Raw genomic sequence first — 26,095 nt, 5'->3', positions numbered from 1 at the left:
TACACCCCTTGAGGGTACACACCAGGAATTTGATGATGATGAACTCACTCAGATGTTTCTGAACGCTACTGTGAATCTAAATGACCACATGAGTGAATGTGGTCATTTAGACTGTTTTCATAAATCTGGAATAATAAAAATAATTCACAGAGTAAAATCAAACAGTTCATCTGATGATCCTAGAGGAAGAATTTCAAACTAGAAAATATTGGTTCATAAACATGGCTACACAGCTGATAACTACTCAAGTATCTTATCATAATAATAATTCAAAGCATAATGATAATAATTCATAAACAATATCTTAACAACAGAAATATCAAGAAGTTCTATCAATTGTTCCCTTGATGAAATTTGTCTGAGGAATCCCCAAAAAATAGACAAAGCACATAGAAGACACTTTTTAAATGGAGGGAGGATGTTATCTGAATGGTTCAAGGATCATTAAGATAACAGCCTCCCTCATATGCTCCACTTCACTTCCCCCCCCATCACTTTACTGTGGAATGTTGTTTACTACTACAGATGGAAAGGACTACCTATGGTCTTTATGAATAGAAAAGTGTGATTTGACTGATCAAGCTATTAGTTCTATGCACAGAAACAAGTAAAAAATACCTCAAAAACTAAAATTCTTGAATGAATAAATTGTCATTAAAGACTATTTAAAGAACCATACAAGGCTGTATGAACATTTTTAACATGACTAAAAAGGTATGCCAATTTAAAAATTGTAGATTACCATAATATTTACAAGGGTTCACAAAATCAAGTGCAGTGATAGCAGGAAATCAACATATGCAGAAATTGTAGAAAACAGCTTTTCTGCTCCATCAGTTAATAGAGTCATATAGTTAAAATGTTCATCATTGGGTGCTGATGACACCATTATATCAACAATGAAATGTAAGCTGATTACTCAATTCTGTAACAAGTATCAGATTCCATATCATGTTAAAATAACTAAGGGCACTAAACCTAGCTTTTGCCAAATACATAAAATATCAATTACCAGAAACTACAGTAGTAGATGTATTTAATCCTGAGGCTGAAATCCTTTGTGATGCTGCCTGTAATTGTACAGCAGTAAGGCCAGAAACAGAAACTACAGCAGGAGTTGTGGATCCTGTTACTGAAGTAGTAGTAAGATTTCTTACTTGACCAGCAGCAGCAGCAGCAGCGGCAGCAGCTACCATTTCTTGTACAGTCATTGTTGTAGTAGTTGCACTTGCAGCTGTAACTGCAGTACGCTGAGTACGTAAAGCAGTCACTGTAGCACTCTACATAAGAATATAATAGATCTGGATTAGAAAGAAGCACATAAGGGGGAAGGTAATTTAGTTATTATAATAATTTTTCAACATGATTTTTTATGAATTGCCATTGTTACAATTATCAGAATAACAAGATTCATTATTGTTTAGAAACTTTTCACACTTGGTTATAAAGCATATACTGTTTTAATCCTTTACTGAAGTATATGCAAACAAAGTTTGCATAAAGTATATTTATGACTAGACTACTTGTAAAAAGAGGCTGTTGACTGCACATTAACTGCCTCAGCATTGCATAATGCAAAAATATTATTGGAAGGGTCATATCCAGACTGGTTTCAAGCTTTATTGAGATCTCATCAATGGAAGCTAGATCAGGGACAAAGTTTTCACATGAAGACACCTCATGTGCAAACTTTGTTTGCTTTCACTTGTGTAAAGGATTAAAACAAGAATATAATTTCACATTAAGTATAATATACTTTGCATTCATTTCATCTTATGATGCTCATCAGGCAATACATTCTACTCAAAGGTCATGCTTCAAGTACATACTTAACCTCTCGACTGGCTGAGGTGGATGAAATAGTGAGACCAAGTTGCACTTCTTATCCATGTTATTCAATAGATGTTACAGAATCGTATCCAGATTTATCTGGATATGTGTATATATATATATATATATATATATATATATATATATATATATATATATATATATATATATATATATATATATATATATATATATACATCCTGGCTGGTAGGGGTGTTAATAACAATTTACCACACCATTATATAATTTCAAGGAAGTGTAGCTTGTTTTCCATCCTCACTAGATATACACACATCTTTTCTCTGTCTTTGATAATCTCGATATTCAACTTGAATATTCCTTTCGTAAAGATTATATTACCTCTATTATTCCTATTTTACCAACATTGTTAGGATTACATTCCTCCAACCTATTCTCACAATATTCAAGAATCCCAATATAATTTTATTTACTTCCTCAATATCCTTTCTGAAGTTTCTACCTCAGCAAGAAAATAAGTAATAAATCAGATCTGCTAACAGTCTGAACAAGATCATATAAAGTAGAAGAATAACTTCTTTGACAGTATCTTTTTCTATAATTTTCTGTGTTGTGATGAAAAAGTAAAGGTGGAAATCATCACCATCATCATGAATATCAAGGATTTAGGCCTAGCATGGCCAGTTCTGGCCTTAGAAGTCATCGTTGAATCTTTTAAGAGGATGTCCTGGTTTTCTTTTTCCTAATGGCTTGTTTTGGTAATCTTCCTATTTTCATTCTTTGAACGTGTTCCATCCATTTATGTTTATATTTTTTAATTTTTTCTATTACTGATTCTTGGTTTAATTCTTTCATAATTTCTTTGTTTCTTTTCTGATCAAACAGAGTATACTTTGCAGTTTTTCTCATAAACTTCATTTCTGCTGTTATTAATCTTCGTTTGTCTTTTTTGTTTTATTGTCCAGATTTTACTTCCATGCAATAAGACTGGCAGGGCTAATGTATTGTATACTTTTAGTCTGGTTTGTTTTTGAACTAGGTTTGGTTTAAATATAGAGTTAATTACACCTGTTATTTTTAAATATTTTGCAATTTTTAGGTTCATATCTTTTTCATATGTGATCATACATCCTAGGTAGTTAAATGAATTCACCTGTTCTAGATCTTGTTATTTATTACTATTTTAGTTCTTACTGGATTTTGTCCTTTAAAGGCCATAGTTTTTGATTTTTCTGTTGATATTATCATACCACAATCTTTAGCTATCTCATTTAGATCTAAAATAGCTTTCTGTAAGTTATCTTCAGAATTTGTAATTATTATCTGGTCTTCGGCAAAAAAGAGTGTGTTTAAGTTCACAGTAGGAGAAAGTTTAATACCTTGATGGAAATTTTTATTCCATTTTATTATTATTTCATTTAGGTAAACATTAAAGAGAGTTGCTGAGAGCGGGCATCCCTGTCAGACCCCTTGGTTTATCTCTCTTGTATATGATAGCTCATGATTTAATCTTATTTGTATTTGATTATTTTCATATATACAGTACTTATGGTAGCTTTTAGGATATTATTTGGTATTTGTCTTTCTTTTAATATGTTAAATAAAATGCTTCTTTTAACTTTGTCAAATGCTTTTTCAAAGTCAATAAATGCAATATGTGTTTCTAAATTGTATTCTCTTCTTTTCCCTATTATTAGTTTTAGGCAAAAGGCTGGGTCTATATGTGATTCCTTTTCTAAATCCATTCTGTTCTTCTAAAATAAAGTTTTCAGAATATTTCATTAGTTTGCTATTTAAAATTATTCTATATATTTTGTAACAGGAATTTAGTATACTTATAACTCTATAGTTTTCAGGGTCATCTCTATTATCTTTTTTAAAGATAGGAATCACAATTGTTTTTTTTCCCATTCTATTGGGGGGTTACCAGTTGTATAAATTTTATGTAAAAATAATAGGAGTCTTTCTTTGAATCTTGTTCCTGCATATTAATATAGTTCTGAACCTAGCTTATCTTCTCCAGGTGATTTTCCATTTCTTGTTTCTTTCAGGCTGATTTCTAATTCTTCTTTAGACATTTCCTTTTCATTTTCATTAAATGTTTGCCAGTTGTCTTTTTTAAAATATTTATCTGTCCACAATTCTGTGGACAGATAAATTTCAATTCGGTGTTTAATTTTATGTTTTCTTTAGTATCTGCATTTAGGTGTTTTAAAATCTTATATACATTGGGTCTTATTTTATTAAAGGTGGAAATGAATGTTAGAATAAAACCAGAAATACTTAGGTAAGTAAATAAACTTTATATACTGATTTTAGCAATGCATCAAAAATGCTGCCTTGTGGCAACATTTCTGGTTCCACAGTGAGCTAAACCACCATAAGAAAAAAACTATTACAAGTCTGATTCTAGTCATTGTCTAGAGAAGCTTTTTCTAGGTTTTTTTTTCAGCTAATTTCTGAATCAGTTAGTCAGTGGTGCAGACAAATAGAATTTTTAATCCTAGAAATTCAGGTTTTAAACTCATGACTGAGAAAAAATAACTGTAAAACAGAAATCTGGGTATAGGTACACATGATAAAAGCAGGTACTCTAGGCTCTTCAAAATCATCAACAGCCATGAACTCAATTATCAGTGATGACTAAGAGTGAGGACTGGCTATCTACTGATTTTTAAAAGTTAGTTAGGGCTAAAAGAGTTCTGTATCTCTTCCTCCTATTCCTCAAACTCTGAAGATCACGTTCCCTCAATCTATACTTATATGCACAATTCCATATGCAACTAGCATCTTGATAAACTACCATAGCTCTTTTTCAAATATATCCCTCTCCGTGTATAGAGGCTTAAGTGCTGTGAAGACATAATGTTGGAGGTTTAATGGAGGTTTTGGGAAACACTCATCACCAGATGTCCTACTTTATATTCCAGGCCACATACAACCGCCCTTAGAGGGTGCTCCACCTAGATAGGACTTTAGTGTCACCCACATGGTTGGGCTTAGTATTGTATGATATTTGTGTTATGTTACATTAGTTATTTTTGTAATCCCCGTAGATGTCCTAGTTACTAGGACGAAATATAGGAAGTATTAAATTATTTTTAATCCTTTCTGAGTGTTGTAAAAAAATCCATTAAACCTCCAACATTATATATTCCTCTCCTTGGAACCCAGATGACCATATCTGCAAACCTAGATATGGTATACCAAAGCTTTCTAAAGTGGGAGAATAACTTCCTTTTATTCACAAGTTATTAGTCAATTCTGACATTGTTTCCTTAAATTTGAACATACTTGATTTTTTCAAGAAAGTCTGTGGAATTCTTGATAAATGATCATCCATCAAGAATTCCACACATTTTCTTGGAAAAATCAAGGATATTCAAATATATAAGTCATATCTTTGGCATTGTTTTGTTTCTCTATTTAACAACATTCTATTATCTGACACTTTTAGTTTACTATATGATGATTTCCTTCTTTATGTTGTGAAGTTTTTTAAATTTGTTATACAATCAGGATATTTCAGCTGGACAAACAAGATCCATAAAGTGTGAAGACACAGCAATGGGTAGCCCTCTGTCTCCACCTTTGGCAAACTATGTTTTGAATCATCTGGAAGATAACCCCAATTCTCATCCATTCACCCACAACTCCTGCTTTGGTTTTGATATGCCAATAATGTTTTTCATGTTTGGCCTCATTCTGAAAATGAACTTACCACCTTCCATCAGATCAATAGCCTCCATCAATGCATTCAATTCAGCATGAAAAAAGAAAATGCTAGAAGTATCAGGAATAAATTCACGGAGGGATTTTTGGCCTTGGTTAGTGCAACCTTGGCAAAAGTTATAGGCATTAGTGAGAATTGGCTAACAGCAGATGACATAGAGGACTAGAATGTGATGGATTTAGTATTTTTAGGGAGAATAGAGTAGACAGACACTGGGTGAAGTACAACTATGATAATAGATGAATTGGAGCCAAGAGAAGGGGTTGGTCGAGCAGATGGCAGTACTTTTGTGTCAGTACGGTGTGAGATTGAGGCCAACATGACAAAATATAAAACTGGTTGCTGCTATAGGCCAGGGAATGCCAGAGATGATGTGGAAGACATGTATCAGATTAGTACAATGAGTGCAAGTTGAGTAATTATTATGGGTACTTCAACTTCAGAGATAGAATTTGAAGAGTTTAGTATTTTCAGGGAGGATAGAGAAGATAGGATGGGGAAGGGAGTACTACTGATGATAGCAGATAAATTGCAACCAAAAAAACAATAGGACATAGGCTGGAGATGGTTGTTCATTTGAAACAGTATGGTGTGAGATCAAGGCTAATAACACAAAAAAAACCTGTTGGTTGCTGCTCTAGGCCAGGGATAATTTGGAAGACATGCATCAGCAAATTAGTACAATGAGTGCAGGTCAAGTGATTATTATGGGGGGACTTAAACTATAGAGACATAGCTTGCAAGAATGAAAGATCACATGGCAGAAAGGAAATGGCATTTATACACCTGCTGAGGGAAACTACTTGAGGCAACGTGATGAAGGGGACTCAGGGTGCAAAAGTATTGGATCTGGTCATAGGATTAGAAGAGCTATCCATAACCAAAGTGGCCACGTTGCTTATTGCAGAAAGTGACCATGCGGTCTTGACTTGAAAGACTGCAAAACATGAGGAATATTCTGTCAAGAAGGGTTATGTGGAACTACAAGGCAGGTGACAAGCTTAGGAGAAAGCTTGGCAAGGGAAGGAAGTTAGTAGTGCATGGCAGATAGTTAAGGGACATCTAGAGGAAGCAGTATTAAATTGTATACCTGAAGTAAGGAGCATAAATCAGGTAGGAGTTAGATGGATGAGCAGTATCATTAAGAATGAGCTGCAAAAAATGTTGTGAAGGGCATATAAGGAGAAAGGTGACATAGAAAGCTAATGATCAGTACAAGGGTCAGGCAAGAAAGCTGACCAGCACGTTAAGTAAGGCAAATTCAGATTATGAGAAGAAACTAGCTGAGAATGCCAAAGGAAATCTCAAAGAGTTGTTTCATTGCATGCCAAGTAAGAGGAAGAATAACCTTAATGAGGGCTGATGGTAATGAGGTGAGAGAAGAAGACAAAAATAGTTGAATTTATGAGTGACCACTTTGCAAGGCTATATCATCCAAGTGAGATTAATACCGTGACTTATGTGACAGAGTCTGATGTGGGAACAGTGGTGGATGAATTGAAGGCTCTTTTAGATGCTTTATCAGCTTGCATTTTGCAACACTGTGCAAGGGAACTGGCAATGCCTCTGACTATGCTTTTTAATTCAAGTCTCAGTTCTGTTAGCCTTCCAAGAGATTGGAAAAAAGGGCAAAATAATTCCTTTGCATAAGGGAGATTTTAAGACTGGAGTAGCAAATTATAGACCAACCAATATCTCAGGAGTTGTAGTAAAAGTGAAATGTAAAATTATGTATTTTGAGATAAATCGCTACAAGCTACATCATCATAATCGCTAAAATTCCACTGATGGAATTGTATTCCAGGAAATAGATGAAGATATGGATTTAGGGGGCGATGGTAGTAGACAGAGTTAAAGCTTAGAGGAAAAATTGCTAATGTTGCTAAAGCAGCTAATAAGATTACTTGGCTATTGAAGAACACACTGATACAGAAATTATTTCTCTTTATAATGCCTTGATATGTTCACATCTGGATTACTGTGCTCAAGTCTGATCTCTTGGGTTTCTTGGGGATGAGGAAGCGGTAGAGAGGATTCAGAGACAAGCGATCAAGATGGTGAGCGGTTTGTGGAATGTTCCTTATGAGGACAGATTGAGTGTGTGTGTGGAATGAAGATGTTGGTTGATTGGTGAAAAAGAGGAGATGTGATAGAAACATTCAATAAATAGAAGAAAACACATTAAAATCCTAGAAAATAGAGGGTATGACAAATACCTATTAAACTATATTAAGAATTATTATTCAGAAACACAAGCAGTAATAAAATACAAAAATATAGAAATAGACCAAATAGCAATTAAAAAAGGAGTTATGAAAGGATGCCCACTGTCACCAAATTTATTTAACCTATACCTAAGAGAAGTAGGATACTGATTATATAGTTATCACTACAGACAGCCATGAAAAATTAGAAAATATTCTGACCAAACTGCATCAAACAAGTAACAAATATGATATGAAAATCAATTTTTGTAAAACAAAACTAACAGTAATAGGAAGAAAAAGGATATCTTTTTTTCATATCTCATATTTCATATCTAAATGAAAATAGGAAATGATAATATAGAACAAGTAAAAAAATTCAATTACCTAAGCTCAGTGATCATCAAAGATCTTGATTATTTTGAAACCATAAAACAGAGAATCAATAACGGATGGATAACAATGGGCAGACTAGAAAAAATATGGAACAATAAAAGATTAAGTAAAGATCTCAAACTAAATATATATAAAAGAATGATAATTCCCAGAGTACTTTATGGCTCAGAATGCTGGATCCTAAAGAAAAAAAGAAATGAATAAACTCAATGCTTTTGAGATGAAATGCCTAAGAAGAATCAATAAAGCAAACTGGACAGAAAGAAAAACAAATGAAAAAGTCAGAGAAGAACTTAACGTTAAGGAAACAATAATTACAGTAAAAAAGAGGCAACTAAGCTGGTTTGGACATGTTTCAAGAATGAACCCAGAAAGACTACCAAACATATTATTAAATGGCAGAAATGAAGAACAGTCCAGCAGAGGAAGACCAAGAAAAAGATGGATTGACAACATAAAAGAAAGCATCCACTTAATTCGGAAAAAAGACAACAGACAGGAAGAAATGGCAAAAAATTCATCTTTGAGGAACTAAACCCATCATGAGCAAAAGTGGAAGAAGTAGTAAGGGTTTTATAAGATTGATGCAGGGAAAATGTTTCACTACTTGGCTAGAGGGTGAAGAACAAGAGGTGATCTCTGGAAGTTGAGTAAAGGTGTGGCTAGTGGGGGGGGGGGGTGAGAACTAGATTTTTTACTTGGAGAGTTGTAAATGAATAGAACGGATTTCCAGTGCCAGTTGTTAGCCCTTTGTCTGTTAATGGTTTAAGAAGAGGTATGATAGATTGTGTGGATAGTTTGGGTCTCCTGTGATGAGTCTCTGGACTCCATGGAAGTACCTGTACAATAATAATAACAATAATAAATATGATTACAGTGATATGTGGCATGTCAGCCATCTCTCTCTCTCTCTCTCTCTCTCTCTCTGTTAGAGTCTGCATGTAATTGTTTGAAAAATTAAAGTCTGAAATGTCAAGAGCTCTGATTAGTGATTTCCAAACATCATTTAGGACAAATTCTTAGTTTCTGCTGAGAATGCTATGTGAGTGAATTACTGCTGTAGATTCCATAATCTGTCAATAAAAAGAGTTTTCTTCTAGAAAGTGCATGGTGACTGTTCCCAGTCATCAGGGTGATCTGAAGTTTAAGTATGGTGCACTAGCCCACACATTTCTGGATTAGCTTGTTCTTTCTTTGTCACCTCAAACTTTGGCTTGTTTGGTCTATGTAGGCTAGGCCAAAGGAACATGGTATCCTAAAAACACTGTTCTTCAGAGCTCTGAGGAGGCTACAGATGATTTAGATAGGTTTGATACTAATTGGATGTTGTAATCTTTGAGTAGGGCAGAAATCTTGATGAAGAGATTACCAATATATGGGATGGAAATTAAATACTTATAGTGGATATTCTGGTTTTGTAGGGTAGCTCTTGTTGACTGTGTTTTTGGAATATCTAGCCAAGCAATGGAAAAGGATCTGAAGTTCTTCCGGAAGTTTGTTTTCATTATTTAAAAGAAAGTTGTTCAGTTCTTAAAGATCATGCTTAGTTTTTGAGAAAGGACTGCAAAGGGATGAAGTATGAAGATAGCATTAAATATGAGTAGGCTTGCAGAAAACCTCTAAAGAATCACCTGGTTTCTTTGCAAATAGACCATCTAGAAAGGGAAGTTTACTTTCTTTCCCTAACTCTAATGTGAAATTTACATTAAGATGGAATAAATTAAGAGAAAGGAAAAACTATTGCAAGGTGGAAAAGTCATGCTTCCGAACTATGAATATATCATACTCTACCAAATTTTAAGTCTGAGTGTAGTTTGAGCTAGGAAACCATTTTTTAAATATCTCATTGACCTTTTCTATTCTAAAGAGATTACCCACTGCAATTTAAACTGTTTTCTATAAAGACAACTGTTCCACAAGAAGCAGTTAGGCTGCAGGAAATGTTTGAATGTCCAGTAGTGTCTGGTGAGAAGAGCTTTCATTAGGTCTAGCAGGGTCAAGGCTAGCAAGCACGTTTGAGGTGATAAATCAACATCTGATATATATATATATATTTCCCCATGGGGTTTATTTACAGCTTGCAGGCACAGACATGGCTAACCCGGGGTCCCAGAGCTAAGTATAATCTTTTTTTTTATTCTTTAACGATACTCGTGACATAATGATTATTAAATATATACACGTTTACACAAGAATAATATTTAATTTGTCATATATTTCGGTCTGAATATTACAGACCATCTTCAGTGGCTGCATAGGAATAGTTTTTTTTTTTTTTTTTAAAAAAAGAAAACAAGGTGGAATACGAACAATTGATCATTCACACATAAAACGAGCCGCATGATGTCATATTGCTAAGTATTAGAAGAGTAAACATTTTAAAGTCATAATTAAAGATATTAATTCAGAAATTCATGTAATAATCTTAAATAACATTAGACTAATATAGGAAATTTACATTAAAAAAAAAAATTATGTGTTATCCTGATTAAACTTTCCCAAATTTTTGATATAGATATACAGTCATTACGATTCAAGTTAGGACGTTGAAGTAAGGCCTCCACACTTTCTTTAAATAAACGTTCAAATTTGTAGCGACATCTGTGTAGGAGAAGTCTTGGACCAAAGGATGTTGTGGCTTGTTTCTAATCCATGCTGAGCTAATCCAGATTTCTCGGGTTTGTTGTGTTGAATTGATGATTCATGCTCTCGAATTCTTTTTTAATAATAATAATAAGTATAATCTATTTCAAGTTTCTGATCATACTTTTCTCTTATTCTTCCACTCATTGCTTCTACCCTCATACTAACATTCCTCCTAACGAGGGTTCTTTACTTTAAGCTTTCCATCTACTTCTTGTCTCTCTTACTAATCCCAGGAGGAGATCCTCCATTCTCCCTGAAGCTATTAGAGTATTCGAGGGCTAGGGGTGTTTCCTCCTCTTCCAACTAACCACTAACATACCTAGTAGTGGGCAGCAGTGCTACCAGTTGTAACCTCTTGTAGTATACATGCTATATGAGGCAGAGATCCAGAAGACTAAAGCAGTAAAAGGATACAACCCAGTCAGTGACAGAATCATAACAGTAAGATTAAACACCATCCCAATTCCAACAATGCTGATACAAGTTTATGCACCCACATTGAATGCAGAAGATGAAGTAAGTGAGGAATTCTACAAAGACCTAAATGAAACTATGGATACAATACTAAGAAAGGACATTTGAATAGTTCTAGGAGACTTCAATGCACATGATGATCACTTATATAGAATCATTGGAAAATACGAACTGGGAATTAGAAACGAACGAGGAGAAAAACTATTGGAGTTCTGCATTGAAAGGGAATTAGCAATCACTAACACAATGTACAAACAGCACAAGAGGAGACTATACACATGGGTAGCACCTGGGAATTGATGTAAGAATCAAATTGACAGAAGATGAAGGACATTAATCAATAACACCAAACACTGCCAAGAGCATATTGTGGATCAGACCATCAATTATTAATCTCTAATTTAAAGATCCATCTGAAAGCAAATAAGAATAACAGCAATAAAAGATATGACTTTTCACAAATAGACAACAAATTTACAATGAACATTGAATCAGAGCTCGAGAAACAAAAAAGCACACCTCAGGAACAAAGCATTGAATCATAGTGGACACACCAAAAACAAACCATTGCAAAATCTGCAGCCAAAAACATCCCAATAAAAATGAAGAATGGTAGTTTATGGATTACAAAAGAAACCCTAGAACTAATTCAAAAAAGGAAACAAATTAAAATAACAGATATTGGCAAAACCCAAATTACCAGAACCTGAATAAAGCTATTAAGAAATCTTGTCAAAAAAATAAAAAATAACTATATCCAAAACATCTGTAAAGAAATAGAAAGACACCACAACTCTAATGAAACAGCAGATTTATTCAAGAAGGTTAAGGATATATCCAAAAAATTCAAACCAAAACTTAATATAATTGCAGAGGAAAATACAAGTTTATGCACCCACATTGAATGCAGAAGATGAAGTAAGTGAGGAATTCTACAAAGACCTAAATGAAACTATGGATACAATACTAAGAAAGGACATTTGAATAGTTCTAGGAGACTTCAATGCACATGATGATCACTTATATAGAATCATTGGAAAATACGAACTGGGAATTAGAAACGAACGAGGAGAAAAACTATTGGAGTTCTGCATTGAAAGGGAATTAGCAATCACTAACACAATGTACAAACAGCACAAGAGGAGACTATACACATGGGTAGCACCTGGGAATTGATGTAAGAATCAAATTGACAGAAGATGAAGGACATTAATCAATAACACCAAACACTGCCAAGAGCATATTGTGGATCAGACCATCAATTATTAATCTCTAATTTAAAGATCCATCTGAAAGCAAATAAGAATAACAGCAATAAAAGATATGACTTTTCACAAATAGACAACAAATTTACAATGAACATTGAATCAGAGCTCGAGAAACAAAAAAGCACACCTCAGGAACAAAGCATTGAATCATAGTGGACACACCAAAAACAAACCATTGCAAAATCTGCAGCCAAAAACATCCCAATAAAAATGAAGAATGGTAGTTTATGGATTACAAAAGAAACCCTAGAACTAATTCAAAAAAGGAAACAAATTAAAATAACAGATATTGGCAAAACCCAAATTACCAGAACCTGAATAAAGCTATTAAGAAATCTTGTCAAAAAAATAAAAAATAACTATATCCAAAACATCTGTAAAGAAATAGAAAGACACCACAACTCTAATGAAACAGCAGATTTATTCAAGAAGGTTAAGGATATATCCAAAAAATTCAAACCAAAACTTAATATAATTGCAGAGGAAAATGGCAAGATCTTAAATGACACTAATGACATAACCAGAAGATGGAAAGAGTATTGTGCCGAGCTTTACAAGGATCCAGCTATTCAACAAGAAGATGAAGGAGCTATGGAAAACATGGAAACAGAACTGCAGATCCTCATAAGTGAAGTAAAACAAGCAATCAAAAAATTAAGGAAAAACAAAGCCCCAGGTCCTGATTCAATACCAGCTGAAATGTTGAAAAACCTTGGAAAGAATGCAGTCAACTGGATACACGATTTATGCAACAAAATCTGGAAGATGACCAAATGACTGGACCAATTCCACCATTATCCCAATCTACAAAAAAGGCAATCACAACAACTGTGAAAATTACCGCACCATTGCCCTTATCTCACATACCGGCAAGATTTTACTACACATTATTAAGGAGAAATTACAAAGTTTTATAGACCATCAGATCTCAGAAGAACAAGCAGGATTCAGGAAAGGTCGAGGGACTAGAGATCATATATCTAACATCAGACAAATAATTGAAAAAGCAATGGAATTTAACTTAAGCCTTTATCTATGCTTTATAGATTACTCCAAGGCCTTTGACTGCATGAGGTGGGATATCGTGCAAGAATCAGGAATATCACACCATCTAATAACTTTCATAAAGAACTTATATCAAGGAAATCAAGCAACAGTAAGAAGAGATAGATGTAGAAGGAATTGAAATTGTCAACCATTTCAACTACCTTGGAGTGATGATAACAAAAAAAGATGGATGTAAAAAAGAGATAAGAAGAAGAAAAGAACTAGCTAAAAAAGCAATGACTGATTTAACCAAGATCTGGAAAGACAGGCACATCTCCAAAAAGACAAAAACTAAGCTTGTAGAAACTTTGTGTTTTCAATCTTTTTCTATGCTTCTGAGTCTTGGACTATGACAAAAGATGACAGAAGAAGAATTGGGGCGTTCGAGTTCTGGTGCTGGAGAAGATTGTTAAGAGCGTCTTGGACAGAAAAGAGAATAAACAAAAGTATTCTAGAAGAACTGAATATCCACACAAGACAGATAAACATAATCGAAAAGAGAATACTGCAATATTTTGGACACGTATGTAGAAGGGAAGGCAACTGCCTAGAAAAAGTAATCATCCAAGGTAAACCGTGTGGGAAAAGAAAAAGAGGAAACCCCCCAACAGGTGGATTGACCAAATATCAAGAATCACTGAACTTAAACTAGAACAAGCAATAAGAGAGGCACAGGGGAGGAAGAAATGGCGAAGCATCATCAGTAAGGTCACGAGTCCTCAGACATGAGGAGATCCAAGAGATATAATATATATATATATATATATATATATATATATATATATATATATATATATATATATATATAGAGAGAGAGAGAGAGAGAGAGAGAGAGAGAGAGAGGTAATTAGGAATAATAGAATTTTAAAGAGATGACTGCATTAGAAAATATTATGAACTATTGTAAAGCATGTGAATGGAGGTAGGCTGGATACCAAGAGAAAGTAAGGTCACCAAAGAACAAGATGGAGGGATGATCTACAAAGGTTTGACATGAGGTTGTTATTGTTATTATTATCATTACATGACACCTCCAAGGACTCATTGTGGGAGGGCACACACCCCAACTTGACTCTGCCACACACATCTACTCTCTCCCCCACCACTCAACTCTCCTACTATACACAACTATCATCAACTGTCCATCACTACAACAGTATTTTTGCCTGTAAATTGTGTGCGTGTGTTCTGGAGATGGTGCTAGAGATTTGTTAACGACAGAAACAACTGGAAAGAGAAGCTACGAAAGGAGGAATATGTCTAGCAGTGGATGGATGGATGGAGGCTGAAGAATTCAAATTAGGTGCCCATTGTTTTACCCATCAGCAAATGCTCTTGTTTGCATACTTGACTGACCATAGCTAGGAAACATTCAGACAGAAGAATGCTGAAGTTTGCATTGTGAATAGCCATTACTTTGTCAATGTTCAGAAATTGGTTAAGTAACTAGCACATGGACATACAATAGCAGAAACGTTATTTTACAAAAAAGTTGGCCTTCTTAGGAAGATTTTGTGCAAACTTATGACATAAAAATATTCATTAAAAGGATATATCATCTTTTAGAAGGAAAGACCATAGATCTCCAACTCTCTTCATAACTTTGTTAAATGCCATATACCATCTATTATATTCTATCTATATTCAGATATAATTTTCAGTGAAAAAATATTTTTCGACATTTAACTACAGAATGTAGAACTGAAGTTGAATTCTGATATAAGCAGCTTTAATAAACCAAGTTGTAAATACTAGATATACAATTATGTGATGTAAAACTTACTTGTACAGCTCCTTGCCCAGAAACAGCAGCTGCTCCTGCTTGTCCTAATGCTTTGCTGATGGCAGTGAAGTTACTAGAAGTAGATCCAGTACCTGTATTCACAACAATACCACTAGCCAAAGATTTTGCAAGGGAAACAGTTGTGACAGCCCCTGCTTGAAGTCCTGTTTTTGTCAACTGATTTGTCTGTTGTAAAGGCTGTAAAGAAAACAATAAAACAAATCTCTTTGGAGCTTTGAAAACTTAAAAAAATTTCTGATTCAAGAATTCAAAGACTGGTTACTCAATTACTAAAATTTCAATTATTCATTCCTTTAAGATGAATCATTGTTGAAGAAATGGAGTATGAGTAAAATGCTTATTTATTTATTTATTTATTTTACATGAAGGCAGAAGATTATATTTCAACCTACAGTATATACTATAAATGGCAAGAAGGTCAAGAAGGAATAAGGATATTGACTAGTTCCCATGCTTGTCTGAACAGACTTAGAAGAGGGTAGAAGAATTACTAATATCTTCCAAAGAATAGCAACCAGAGAAATACCTGTATAAAATGAGAGTGTCAAATAATAATTGAATCTTCTGGAGTAAATTAGAGTCATGTGAATTATAAATCAATTTTCCCGTTCAGAGATGACAATGGTGTTCTATGGTTGGAGAGACCTGTAATTTGTACAAGATTAGTAATTATTCAGAAAGAAAGAAAGATATAGGAAGGGTCTGGTTTCCTACTCAGCATAATAAGCAATATCTTTCCTTGAAATTTGATTAGACATTTCAGTATTATGATTTCTTACCATGGAAACCAGTATCTGACTTTTACTGGATCCCAAGAATTTATCTAAATCCTAATCCTGGAATATTATTATTATTTTTTAACATCCAAAATAAGAAGTCATGCTAATGTAACTCTCTAAATCATTATAATACATGAAATTATACTTATTTTCTAGTATGATTTTGAATAAAGAATAATAATATTAACTCTTGTGGTGGTACAATATTTAAGCTTTGATATTCAAGCAATGCTGTCTAGAGATTTGGCTTTTGTTGCCAATTGTCATCCATATTATGAAGTATATTTACTGCCTTATTATTACTATTATTATTTTAAACTCCTCAAGGTCTGATCCAAAATTATTTGTTTGACAATATTTTTATTAAGAATCCAATGAAAAAAGTGTGGTTCCATATTTCTGTGCCTAGGCTAGTCAGGCCCAGAGTTTAACCAAACATCTGCTCCATCTGACCACCAATCCAATACACAGTTTTGCTGATGACAGTACATTACATTCCTCCTCCTCACTTGACAAACCTTTCATCAAACAAAATACCACAACTCACAAAGCAACAACCCCTGCAAGCCTAAATTCTGATCTCCAAACCATTCTTTGATGAGGCTTATTTCCCACAGAAAAAGAACCATATCCAGCCTTATTTTTGACAACATACAAATCTCAAGGCAAGATGAGAGATCTCTCTCTCCTTGGGATTACCTTGACATACAAGACTCTCTTGGCATGAACACATTACAACCATTGCCTCCTTGGAATCTAAAAATTTAGGATTCCTCTCTCACTCAAGGCATTACTTTAACTCCAAACAGATATTAACCCTGTACAAATCACAAATCTGCCCATCCAACAAGTACTGCTAGCAGATCTAGGGAGGTTCTCCTAAGATGAGAGATCTCTCTCCTTGGGATTACCTTGACATCAACTCTCTTGGCATAAACACATTACAACCATTGCCTCCTAGGAATCTAAAAAATTAGGATTATTCTTTCACTCAAGGCATTACTTTACCTCTAAACAGATATTAACCCTGTACAAATCACAAATCTGCCTATTCAACAAGTACTGCTAGCAGATCTAGGGAGGTTCCCCTAAGAGGTCCCTAAAAATACTCAGCATAGTGCAGAAGAGAACAGTCAGACTGATTAATGATCATCTCTTACCAACTCACTCAAGCTGCTCTTGCAAAAGGCATCTAGTATCTACTGCATGCATCTTCTATAGATATTTCTATGGTGAATGTTCATCAGAACTATCATGAATAATTCCCTCTCTTTCTCTCTCTCTACCCAATCCATTGAAATGTGTGGCTACCACCTAACATTCCTTTGCAGTCAAACTCCATACTCACAGAACAAATTTCTCTTCCTCCTCCTCCTTCATTCCTGCTGCTGCTGTATTGTGAAACAACCTTCCCGCCAATGTGTTTCCCAAGGAATACAATACATAGGCCTTCAAATCCAATGTGAACAAGTTCCTCGTTTCCCGATTCTCTTCCAATACATGGTACTAATATATTATAGGTTAAAAAAACAACAACAACAACAAATATGCTTGAAGGAAGAGTAATGAGTGCAGAGAATGAATCTGAGCAAGTAAAAAGTGATGTGAAAGAGGGGGAGAGTAAGGAAGGAAAGTTGAAGTGGTGCTTATGAATGGAGAAGTGAGTAGCATGAGTGTAGAGAATGAGAGAATAAGTGTACAAGACAAGCAGGGAAATTGGGAGACTCAGGGTGAACAGCAGAACAGTGTGAGAAAAGGTTGATGCTCAAAGAGGAAATGAATGTGTGTAGACAAGTAGGGAATGGGATGGCCTGGCATGTAGGGAGAACATCTGGATTTGAAGAAGGTTCTGGGATGGTAAAAAGAACAAGAAATGGCTCAAGGAAGGCATGAAGTCACATTTAATAAGTAATATCAGCAAAACTTGTTATAAATACAGGAATGAGCTGCTGTGTTTATACATGAATGCTAAAAGCATCAGAAATGAGAGAAATGAAATGATTGCACTGATTGAGTTTGTTCAACCAAAAATTATTGGAATAAGTGAGATATGGTTGGATGAGGATAACATCCTGACAGGAATAGAGATGGAAGGGTATGATATTTTTTGCGAAGATAGAAAGGGTAAAAAAGGGAGGAGTGCTATCGATGACAGAAAAATAGTTATGTCCATATAAGGTAGAGAAGCAAGGGGAAATAGTGGCAATGGTTTTGAGGCAGTATGGTGTGAGATAGGGGTGGATAGGATGAAATACTTAGATGTTGCTTTAGACCTGGTAATGTGGAGGGTAGTAACCATGAAATGTACACTAAGTTAGCTTTGCATTAAGCTCCCCCCCCCAATTTACATATTTGGTACAATAACAAAGTACCACATGATATCAACATCATGTAAACTTTTGGCAGTAATTATGAAATGCAGCAATGTAAGCCAATTTGATCACAGGTGGATGGGCCTGGAGGGCAGGTCCCAATATTTTGGAAACAGCTGTGCTTGTTGGTTGCTCCTATACTACTGTATCAAAAGTGCAGTAGTATTATGGGAGCAACCAACAGGCCATGAACAGACATCCAGCAGAAGGGATAACATTAATCAGCCATGCGTGGTTGATCCTAGATGTGAGCATCGGGTGTAATTACTGGTATCACACAGCTCACCCACCAGTACAACAGTGGGGCAGTTTGACCCATTTCCAAATGCATTTCCTTGCTTTGCCTGGGGTTCCACAGCAGAAGACCAACAAGTGTACCCATGATGACAGTCAGGCATCACAAATAATGCCTCGCATGGGCAAAGAAACGTCAGCAATGGACCCTCAACAGATGGAAGAAAGTTGTCTGGAGTGATGAGTCTCATTTTCTGTTGCACCATGCTGATGGTTGGGTTCACATTTGGCATAAATAGCATGAAGCCCTATCCCCTAGTTGCACAGTTGGGGTTCAACAGGTTGGTGGAGTTGGTGGTATTAGGGTCTGAGGAGCTTTTTTTCTGGCATGCCCTATATCCGTTGGTTGTCATCCCACAAACACTGAATGGTGAACGCTACAGGGACTTGTTAGCCAACCAGTCCCTGTAGAAGATCTACTCTGACCACAGTGCCATCTTTCAACAGGACAGTGCACCTTATCATTGGGTTCAACTACTGAGTGGTTGGAGGAACATGACAATGAATTCACTGCATTGCCTTGGCCCCAAACTTCCCTGACTGTAATCCAATTGAACAGGTGTGGGATATGCTAGAATAGGGTGTGAGAACTGCTGATCCTCCTCCACGGAATGAGCGTGAATTGACAGAGTTGCTGCAGTGGATATAAGTTATGCATGGAGGATATTTGAGACCTTGTGGAATCTGTTCCTAGGCATCTGTGAACTGTGACTGCACAGAAAGATGGACTAACACATTATGTTGGTCCTAATGCAAAGCTAACTTGGTGTATAAGCAAATTAGTAAGCAAATAGGAAAAGGGTGATCATTATGGGTAATTTTAATTATGGCAATATAGATTGGGATGATAAGATAGCAACGGAAGTAAAGAAAATGAATTTCTTCAGTTTCCGAGGGATAACTATCATAGACAGGATGTAACAGAGGGCATGCAAGGATTGAGAGGTCTTGGATTTGATGATCTCATCAGAGGATGTCATTATAAATAACATTCTATTTATATCCCTATGCCTGTCTTGCAAGGTCTAAAGATTTCAGTTTACCAAATCTATACCACCCTTTTTTCACCAATCTAGGAGAGAGTACGCATTTTGAAGAAAGAGAATGCATCTGTACCCTGTGATTACCTTCCAATTATAGTTGCTTCTGGTTTTCCTATATCTTCTTCACAAAGGGTCAGCTAAACATCCTGCAGGTGGCTGTGCTCAGAACACCTTCATTATCCTCCCCTTCCTCTGAATACTGATGCCAACTTTGACTTCTTGCTCTCTCCTTATGGCATTACAGAACTTTCAAAAGGACTTTGTCAATGTATCACCTTCAAGCTATACATAGAGCATTATCTATTGAATTATGTTCAGAAGCTTTCTTGCCATGTTTTGGAGATTTACTCCAAAACTTCCCTAACTATCACCCTAGGCTACAAAATAGACATCCATCCATCCCACTTGCTGGGGCTCAAGACAACCCCCCCCCCCAATTATTATTTACGAGTTTCTTTTGCTCTCTTCCAAACCACATTGACTGCTCACTTCACACAACCACCATTAATGTCATTCACTGATGAATTTATACTCACAGCATCTACTACAGAACGGTTGCAGAACTTCCTCAACCAAACAGTTGATTTCTTTATTCAAGTTTGAGGCATAAATATCAATGTGATGAAACTGAATATGCTTCCTGTTCTCCTCTCCAGCACAGACAAGAAAGAAGGTTGAGAAATTTGCATTTTCACTGCATGGTATGTTCTTGTATAATATACAATTCTGAAGGAGTGGCAATACCTTGGTTTTCTATTTTCTCCCAAAAGCCACTACTCTTTCTCATCAATTCTAGGATTATATCTTTCATTTCTCGAAAAGCTCACTTAAACCTCAACAGCAGATATTCATTCTTCCTAAACTTTGCCATAGTCCTTAGCAAGATCCCCCCCCCCCAACTCTTTGCACTGTGCTAGATGGATGAAGCCATTTGCTTGGCAGTCTGTTCTGGGTTATGTCTTCCTCACAATGTGCTATTCACAGTTTTCCATATCATCATAAATCACAGATGTCTTTGGATAGCCCAATTCTGTCAGTTAGTGCCTAGATGCTCTTCTAGGACTACTTGTATTAAGGATGAGTACTTGATAAAAAGACACCAATAAAGACAGCAACAAGACCCATTTCCTAAGTTGAACAAAAGGAGATAGACTTTATTGCTGCATCATTCAGAATGGAGCTGCAGTGCAAAATCTGCACATGTTTCCTCTTAAAATCAATGGATCAAAAGTGAAACTCTCCTCCTTCCTGGATTTGAATCTTTTAATTTAATCAAAACAAAAATCAATATCTTGCAGAACTCAGTTTATAGAACTCATGGAAGAAGCGATGACAAGGAAACTGCAAAGTAAACTATCATAATATAGAAATATTTGGTTCATATTGCAAAAGTGGACTATCATAATATGGAAATTTTGGTTTATGCTGTGCAATAACGTTGTTATGCACAAATAAAGTACATCAGAAGATATAATGCAACAGTGCAAGTCATAAAGAATACACAGAATAAAAGTTGAATGGCAGCAGTAGAACTCTACCATTGAACTAACATCAGAATGAGGACACTGACCTTGCAATAAAGAGAGGAGGTGAATTAATCATTACTAATGTACAGTGTGTAGGAATAAAGGCATGTGCTTCTACTTCAAGAATGCTACACTGTAGAGGTGTATGATGTCAGCAGAGTCATCTAGACTTTCCATGTGACTTTAAGAGATGAAAGATTCCAGAGCTTAGCAAGCTCTGGAATCTCTCATCTCTTAAAGCCACTAGTAATCAGAAAATGACTTCTAGATTTTCCAGGTTTGGAGTTTGCAAAAGAAATTGTGGGTGATTGGATCTCATTTGGCCCTGTGTGTGATGGGGGGGGGGACATAGTATGTTTTTTATTTATTATTATTTATTTTCTAATGTTGGGCCCATACACGAGAGGTTGGTTGATCAACTTATAGTACATTAGCACCATATATGAGTAAAGGTTTGATTATTTGTTTGTGATTTATCACTTAAGTAACTAAGGCTATGAGTCCAGTTTATTATGTTTGTAAATTGTGTGTGTGTTCTTCTGAAAGGTTTGCCTGTTTTGCAGGATAAATAAATATTCAATTCATATAAGAATAAGGATGAAAACAGTGCAAAGGAATAAACATATACAACCTTTGATGGGTGGGATTCACACACACACACACACACACACACACACACACACACACACACACACACACACAACACAAATTATTGCCTTGTTTTCTACATTTTTTTTTTTTTTTTTTAACATTAACTAATAATGTTAGTTTGAAATCCAATAAAATATATTTATTTTGTTCCTGTGGTGTTGTGAGTTAATGCTGTCAAATGATTAATACAAATAATTGCAACATTTAAGGCTTTCTATATTATTATTATATAGCACCTCCATGGAGTATGAGGATTTAAAACAAGAGGCCATATATGCATTTGATTGCAGTTGTCCTTGCTCAGATCAAGTTTTTTTCTTTATTAAGTTTCCATAAGGGGAACTTTGTTACTTACTTTCAATATTATTATTACACAAACATCCAAATGAAGTCCAAAGCATAATTGCAGGAGACCACACTAACCATAATACCTATCACACCACTCCTTAAACTCAGTTACCAACAGAGGCACTAACAACCAACCATATCTAGTAAGCGACTCATTTACTACTCTCCATGCAAAAAATTCAGCCTCCTCACACTTACTAACTACCTTTACACCACTTGCAGAAGTGAATCCTTGTTCTTAATAATTCATCCAGTCCACATACTGAAAAGTTTTCACTAGCATCTCCTCTATAAAATCATTTTAGTAACTTATGTATGTCTCTCATATCTTCTCTTCTCTGCCTATCATCTATAAAACCTTATGAAATCCTTTATAAACTCATTCTATAAAACCTATTTCCATCATATTACCACTTCTCTATCCAATAAAGTTTGTAATCACCAAACCTTTACCCTATTCTTATAATGGTCATTTGCCTCTGAATCTCTTCATCACTTCCAAATAATCAACAATTTCCTGATATGTACTCTCAAAGATGTACAGCATACTATGGTAGTAATATATGAACAGTTTACATTATTATAAACTTCCTATTCACAATTTTCCTCAAAATTATCTATCACTCTTCCGATAATACTGCTAATTCTTATATTTTATTCTTCTAAGGCACTCCTAACCAAATCAATCCACCTAGATATTGGTTTTCTTCTGGCATCACACAGATGGTCTGCTAACCTTTCTATTCAATCAGAGGTGACAAATACCACCTCAGATAAGCTCTGCTCAGGCATTCTTGAATGCTAACAATGTCAAGTTCCTTCCCAATATCTTTATTTTTAATATAATTTTGCCATTGATGCCATCTGTTAACACAACTAATTCTTCTCAGAACTCTCATATCTGTGGTACCTAGTTTCTTTGATTAAATATTTTATTTCTAATCAAGCTCTCAGATTACTAAATTAAAATTGCTTAAACAAAGTCTTGTATATAGCTGCTTTAGTGTGTGACTTTATTCCATAAACATTTACTCAGTCAACTCCCCAACTGTTCCAACTTTACTTGCTCTGTATTTGTAGTCTAATTCCACATATATTTGTTATTTTCACTAAAAACAGTGCCTAAATAGAGTAATCTACTGTTTATCCAACCCTTCAATTATCAGAACGGAGTGTTTAGATAATTGAAGTACCATCACATAGTGCTCTACAGAGAAGTCAGTTGACATGCAAGGCAATTAATAAGGGTTGTTATTCTGAAGGTTGGAAAAATGGTATATTACTGTAGCTAAAATATTTTACTTGTTCTAATTGTTTCTCATTCAGGATGCAGCTGATGTTTTCAATGTTCCTGTCTATTTTCAATATTCTCTGTCTGTCATTTTTATCTCTCTGTCTTTTTACTGTTGATATTCATGCCAAATTTCTTACAGCAGAAATTCAGTTTAGTTAAAAAGTCCTGCAGACTTCTACTGTATTTATTTAAGAGCATAACATATAGAATAATCACAATGTTGAAAAGGACACTGACATGTAAGGATAAGGAATTCATTTTGCCTCTTTAGAAGACTTTGATAAGACCACACCTGGACTACCATGCACAGATTTGGTCTTCTGTTTGGAAGGGGATAAAGAAACTGTGGAAAAGAGTGCAAAGGAGAGTTACAAAGATTATATTGGGATTATGGAACATAGATTATGAGGACAGACTGAAAGTATGTGGACTACAGACACTGGTAAACAGGAGAAAGAGGGGTGATATGATAGAGGTATATAAACTTCTCCATGGGTGTTACAGGATATCATCTGATGAAATTTTTTGAGAGAGAACACAAAGAGCATCTGTGGAAGTTAAGCTTCTGTGTGGTGAAGAAAGGGCAAAGATCTAGATTTTTCTCTTACTGAATGAATGGAAAAGTTTGCCAATCACCACAAGTGGTAAATGCAGCTTGTGTGAATGAGTTTAAGAGAGGGTATGGAAGCACTGGTGTGGGTGATGTATGGTATTCTTCAATGAGTCATTCTTAACTCTCTGGAGGTCTCAGATAATAATAATAATAATAAATAATAATATCACCTTCATAAAATAAAGAGTTGAGATTAACATCTCTAAAATATAGGCTTTATGCCACTTTCCTTCATCATGATTCATACATGATTATCAACAGTGGAGATAGTGTGTATCAATGTCTCATGCCTAATTTTATATCAAATATCATCTTGTTGTACCTCCTTCGGTTCTAACTGCTAACTTATAACTGAAATACAGACTATATATTGGTCAATATAATGTCCTGTTTACATCCTACAATTCTAGTATTCTGAACAGCTTTCATCTTGATAGCTCATTATGTCTTTGTTTAGTTAAGAAATCCTCCACATTTCTTATGAATTTATTTACAAGTATAACATCTCCAGTTTTGATATCAGGTGTTATGTCACTTTCTTCATAATGTGATTCATATTCAAATTTCTGATTTTACATCAAACCATATTCCAGTATCTCCTTCTATTATAATTGCTGACTTATAACTCCTATATAGACTATGTATTGCTCGATGTAATGTGTGATTTACACCATATAATTCTAGCATTTTGAAGAGCTTTTCTCTTTGCACCTTGTCATGTGCCTTTTCCAAATCTACAAAACTTAAATACAGATCCCATTCTATTATTATTATTATTATCTGAGACCTCCAGGGAGTCAAGGACTCATCGAGGAAGGCTATAAATTACCCAAACCAGCTGTTCATACCTTCCCTTAAATTCATTCACACTAGGTGCACTCACTACCTTTAAAGGCAAACTATTCCACTCACCCAGTGGTGCACCCAGAGGGGGGGGGGGGGGGGGGGGGGGGGCAAGGGGCCCGGGCACCCCCCAAAGAAAAGGAAAAAACACTAGAAAATTTTCCAAAAATCTTTTCCAAATTAAAATTCATTTTTTTTATTTATGTTGTGTGGTATCTTCTATTTCTATACTACTTATGAATTAGCGATCACTGCAGATGCTCAGTCATAGGTCGTATGCGATGCGTAGTGTGTATTTGCGAATCGTCTATTTAACCCCCCAAGGTTAAATCCTGAGTGCTCGGCCCCCTCCAAGATTAAATCCTGAGTGTGCCACTGCACTCACTCACTGCACTATGAGAGAAAAACCTAGCTCTTACCTCTTTTTTGACTGTGAACAAACTTAACTTCCATGGATGCCCCTGTGTTCTCTTCCCACTTTCCATAAACAAAAAATTTCATCAGATGATATCGTTGGCCAAGTGGTTAGCATATCCACTCTCCAGCCAAAATGGTGTAGGTTCAAATCCCACCGTAGGCATGGATGTTTGTTCTTGTCTGTGGATATACTAGTGGTGGGCAGCAGATGGCATTGGTGTAAACGGAAAGTTGTAGAGTAGATGCCCTCTCTCTCTCAATGAGTCTTTGGACTCCTTGGAGGTGTCACATAATAATAATAATAATAATGATATCCTATAACACCCATTCAAAAGTTTATAGACGCCTATCATATCATCTCTCTTTCTCCTGTTAACCAGAGTTTGTATTCCACATACTTGCAATCTGTCCTCATAATCTAAAATCCCATAATCTGGATATAATATATGTAACTCTTCTTTGCACCCTTTCCATAGCTAATTTATCCCCTTAGAACCCAGGAGACCAAATCTGCACACAATAATCCAGGTGTGG

At 35.3% G+C, this 26,095-nt stretch overlaps 1 protein-coding gene across 1 annotated transcript in view; it reads right to left on the bottom strand.

The window, feature by feature from the left end:
- LOC150108900 (chromatin remodeling protein domino-like) overlaps positions 1–26,095 on the bottom strand; it is a 731,915-nt gene that overhangs the window by 97,660 nt on the left and 608,160 nt on the right. Inside the window, exons 40-41 of the mRNA XM_090410792.1 lie at positions 15,361–15,558; positions 1,013–1,280 (exon numbers count right to left, since the gene is read on the bottom strand). Of these exons, the coding sequence (XP_090266918.1) occupies positions 1,013–1,280; positions 15,361–15,558 (466 nt within the window). The remainder of the gene's footprint in view (positions 1–1,012; positions 1,281–15,360; positions 15,559–26,095) is intronic.

Source organism: Typopeltis vanoorti, chromosome 2, assembly GCF_054136105.1.
Source record: "Typopeltis vanoorti isolate ZY-2024b chromosome 2, IOZ_Tvanoo_1.0, whole genome shotgun sequence".
NCBI classification, from domain to species: Eukaryota; Metazoa; Arthropoda; class Arachnida; order Uropygi; family Thelyphonidae; genus Typopeltis; species Typopeltis vanoorti.
The sequence above is the reverse complement of the archived record's forward strand: the minus strand, read 5'-3'. Positions and strand labels throughout refer to the sequence as shown.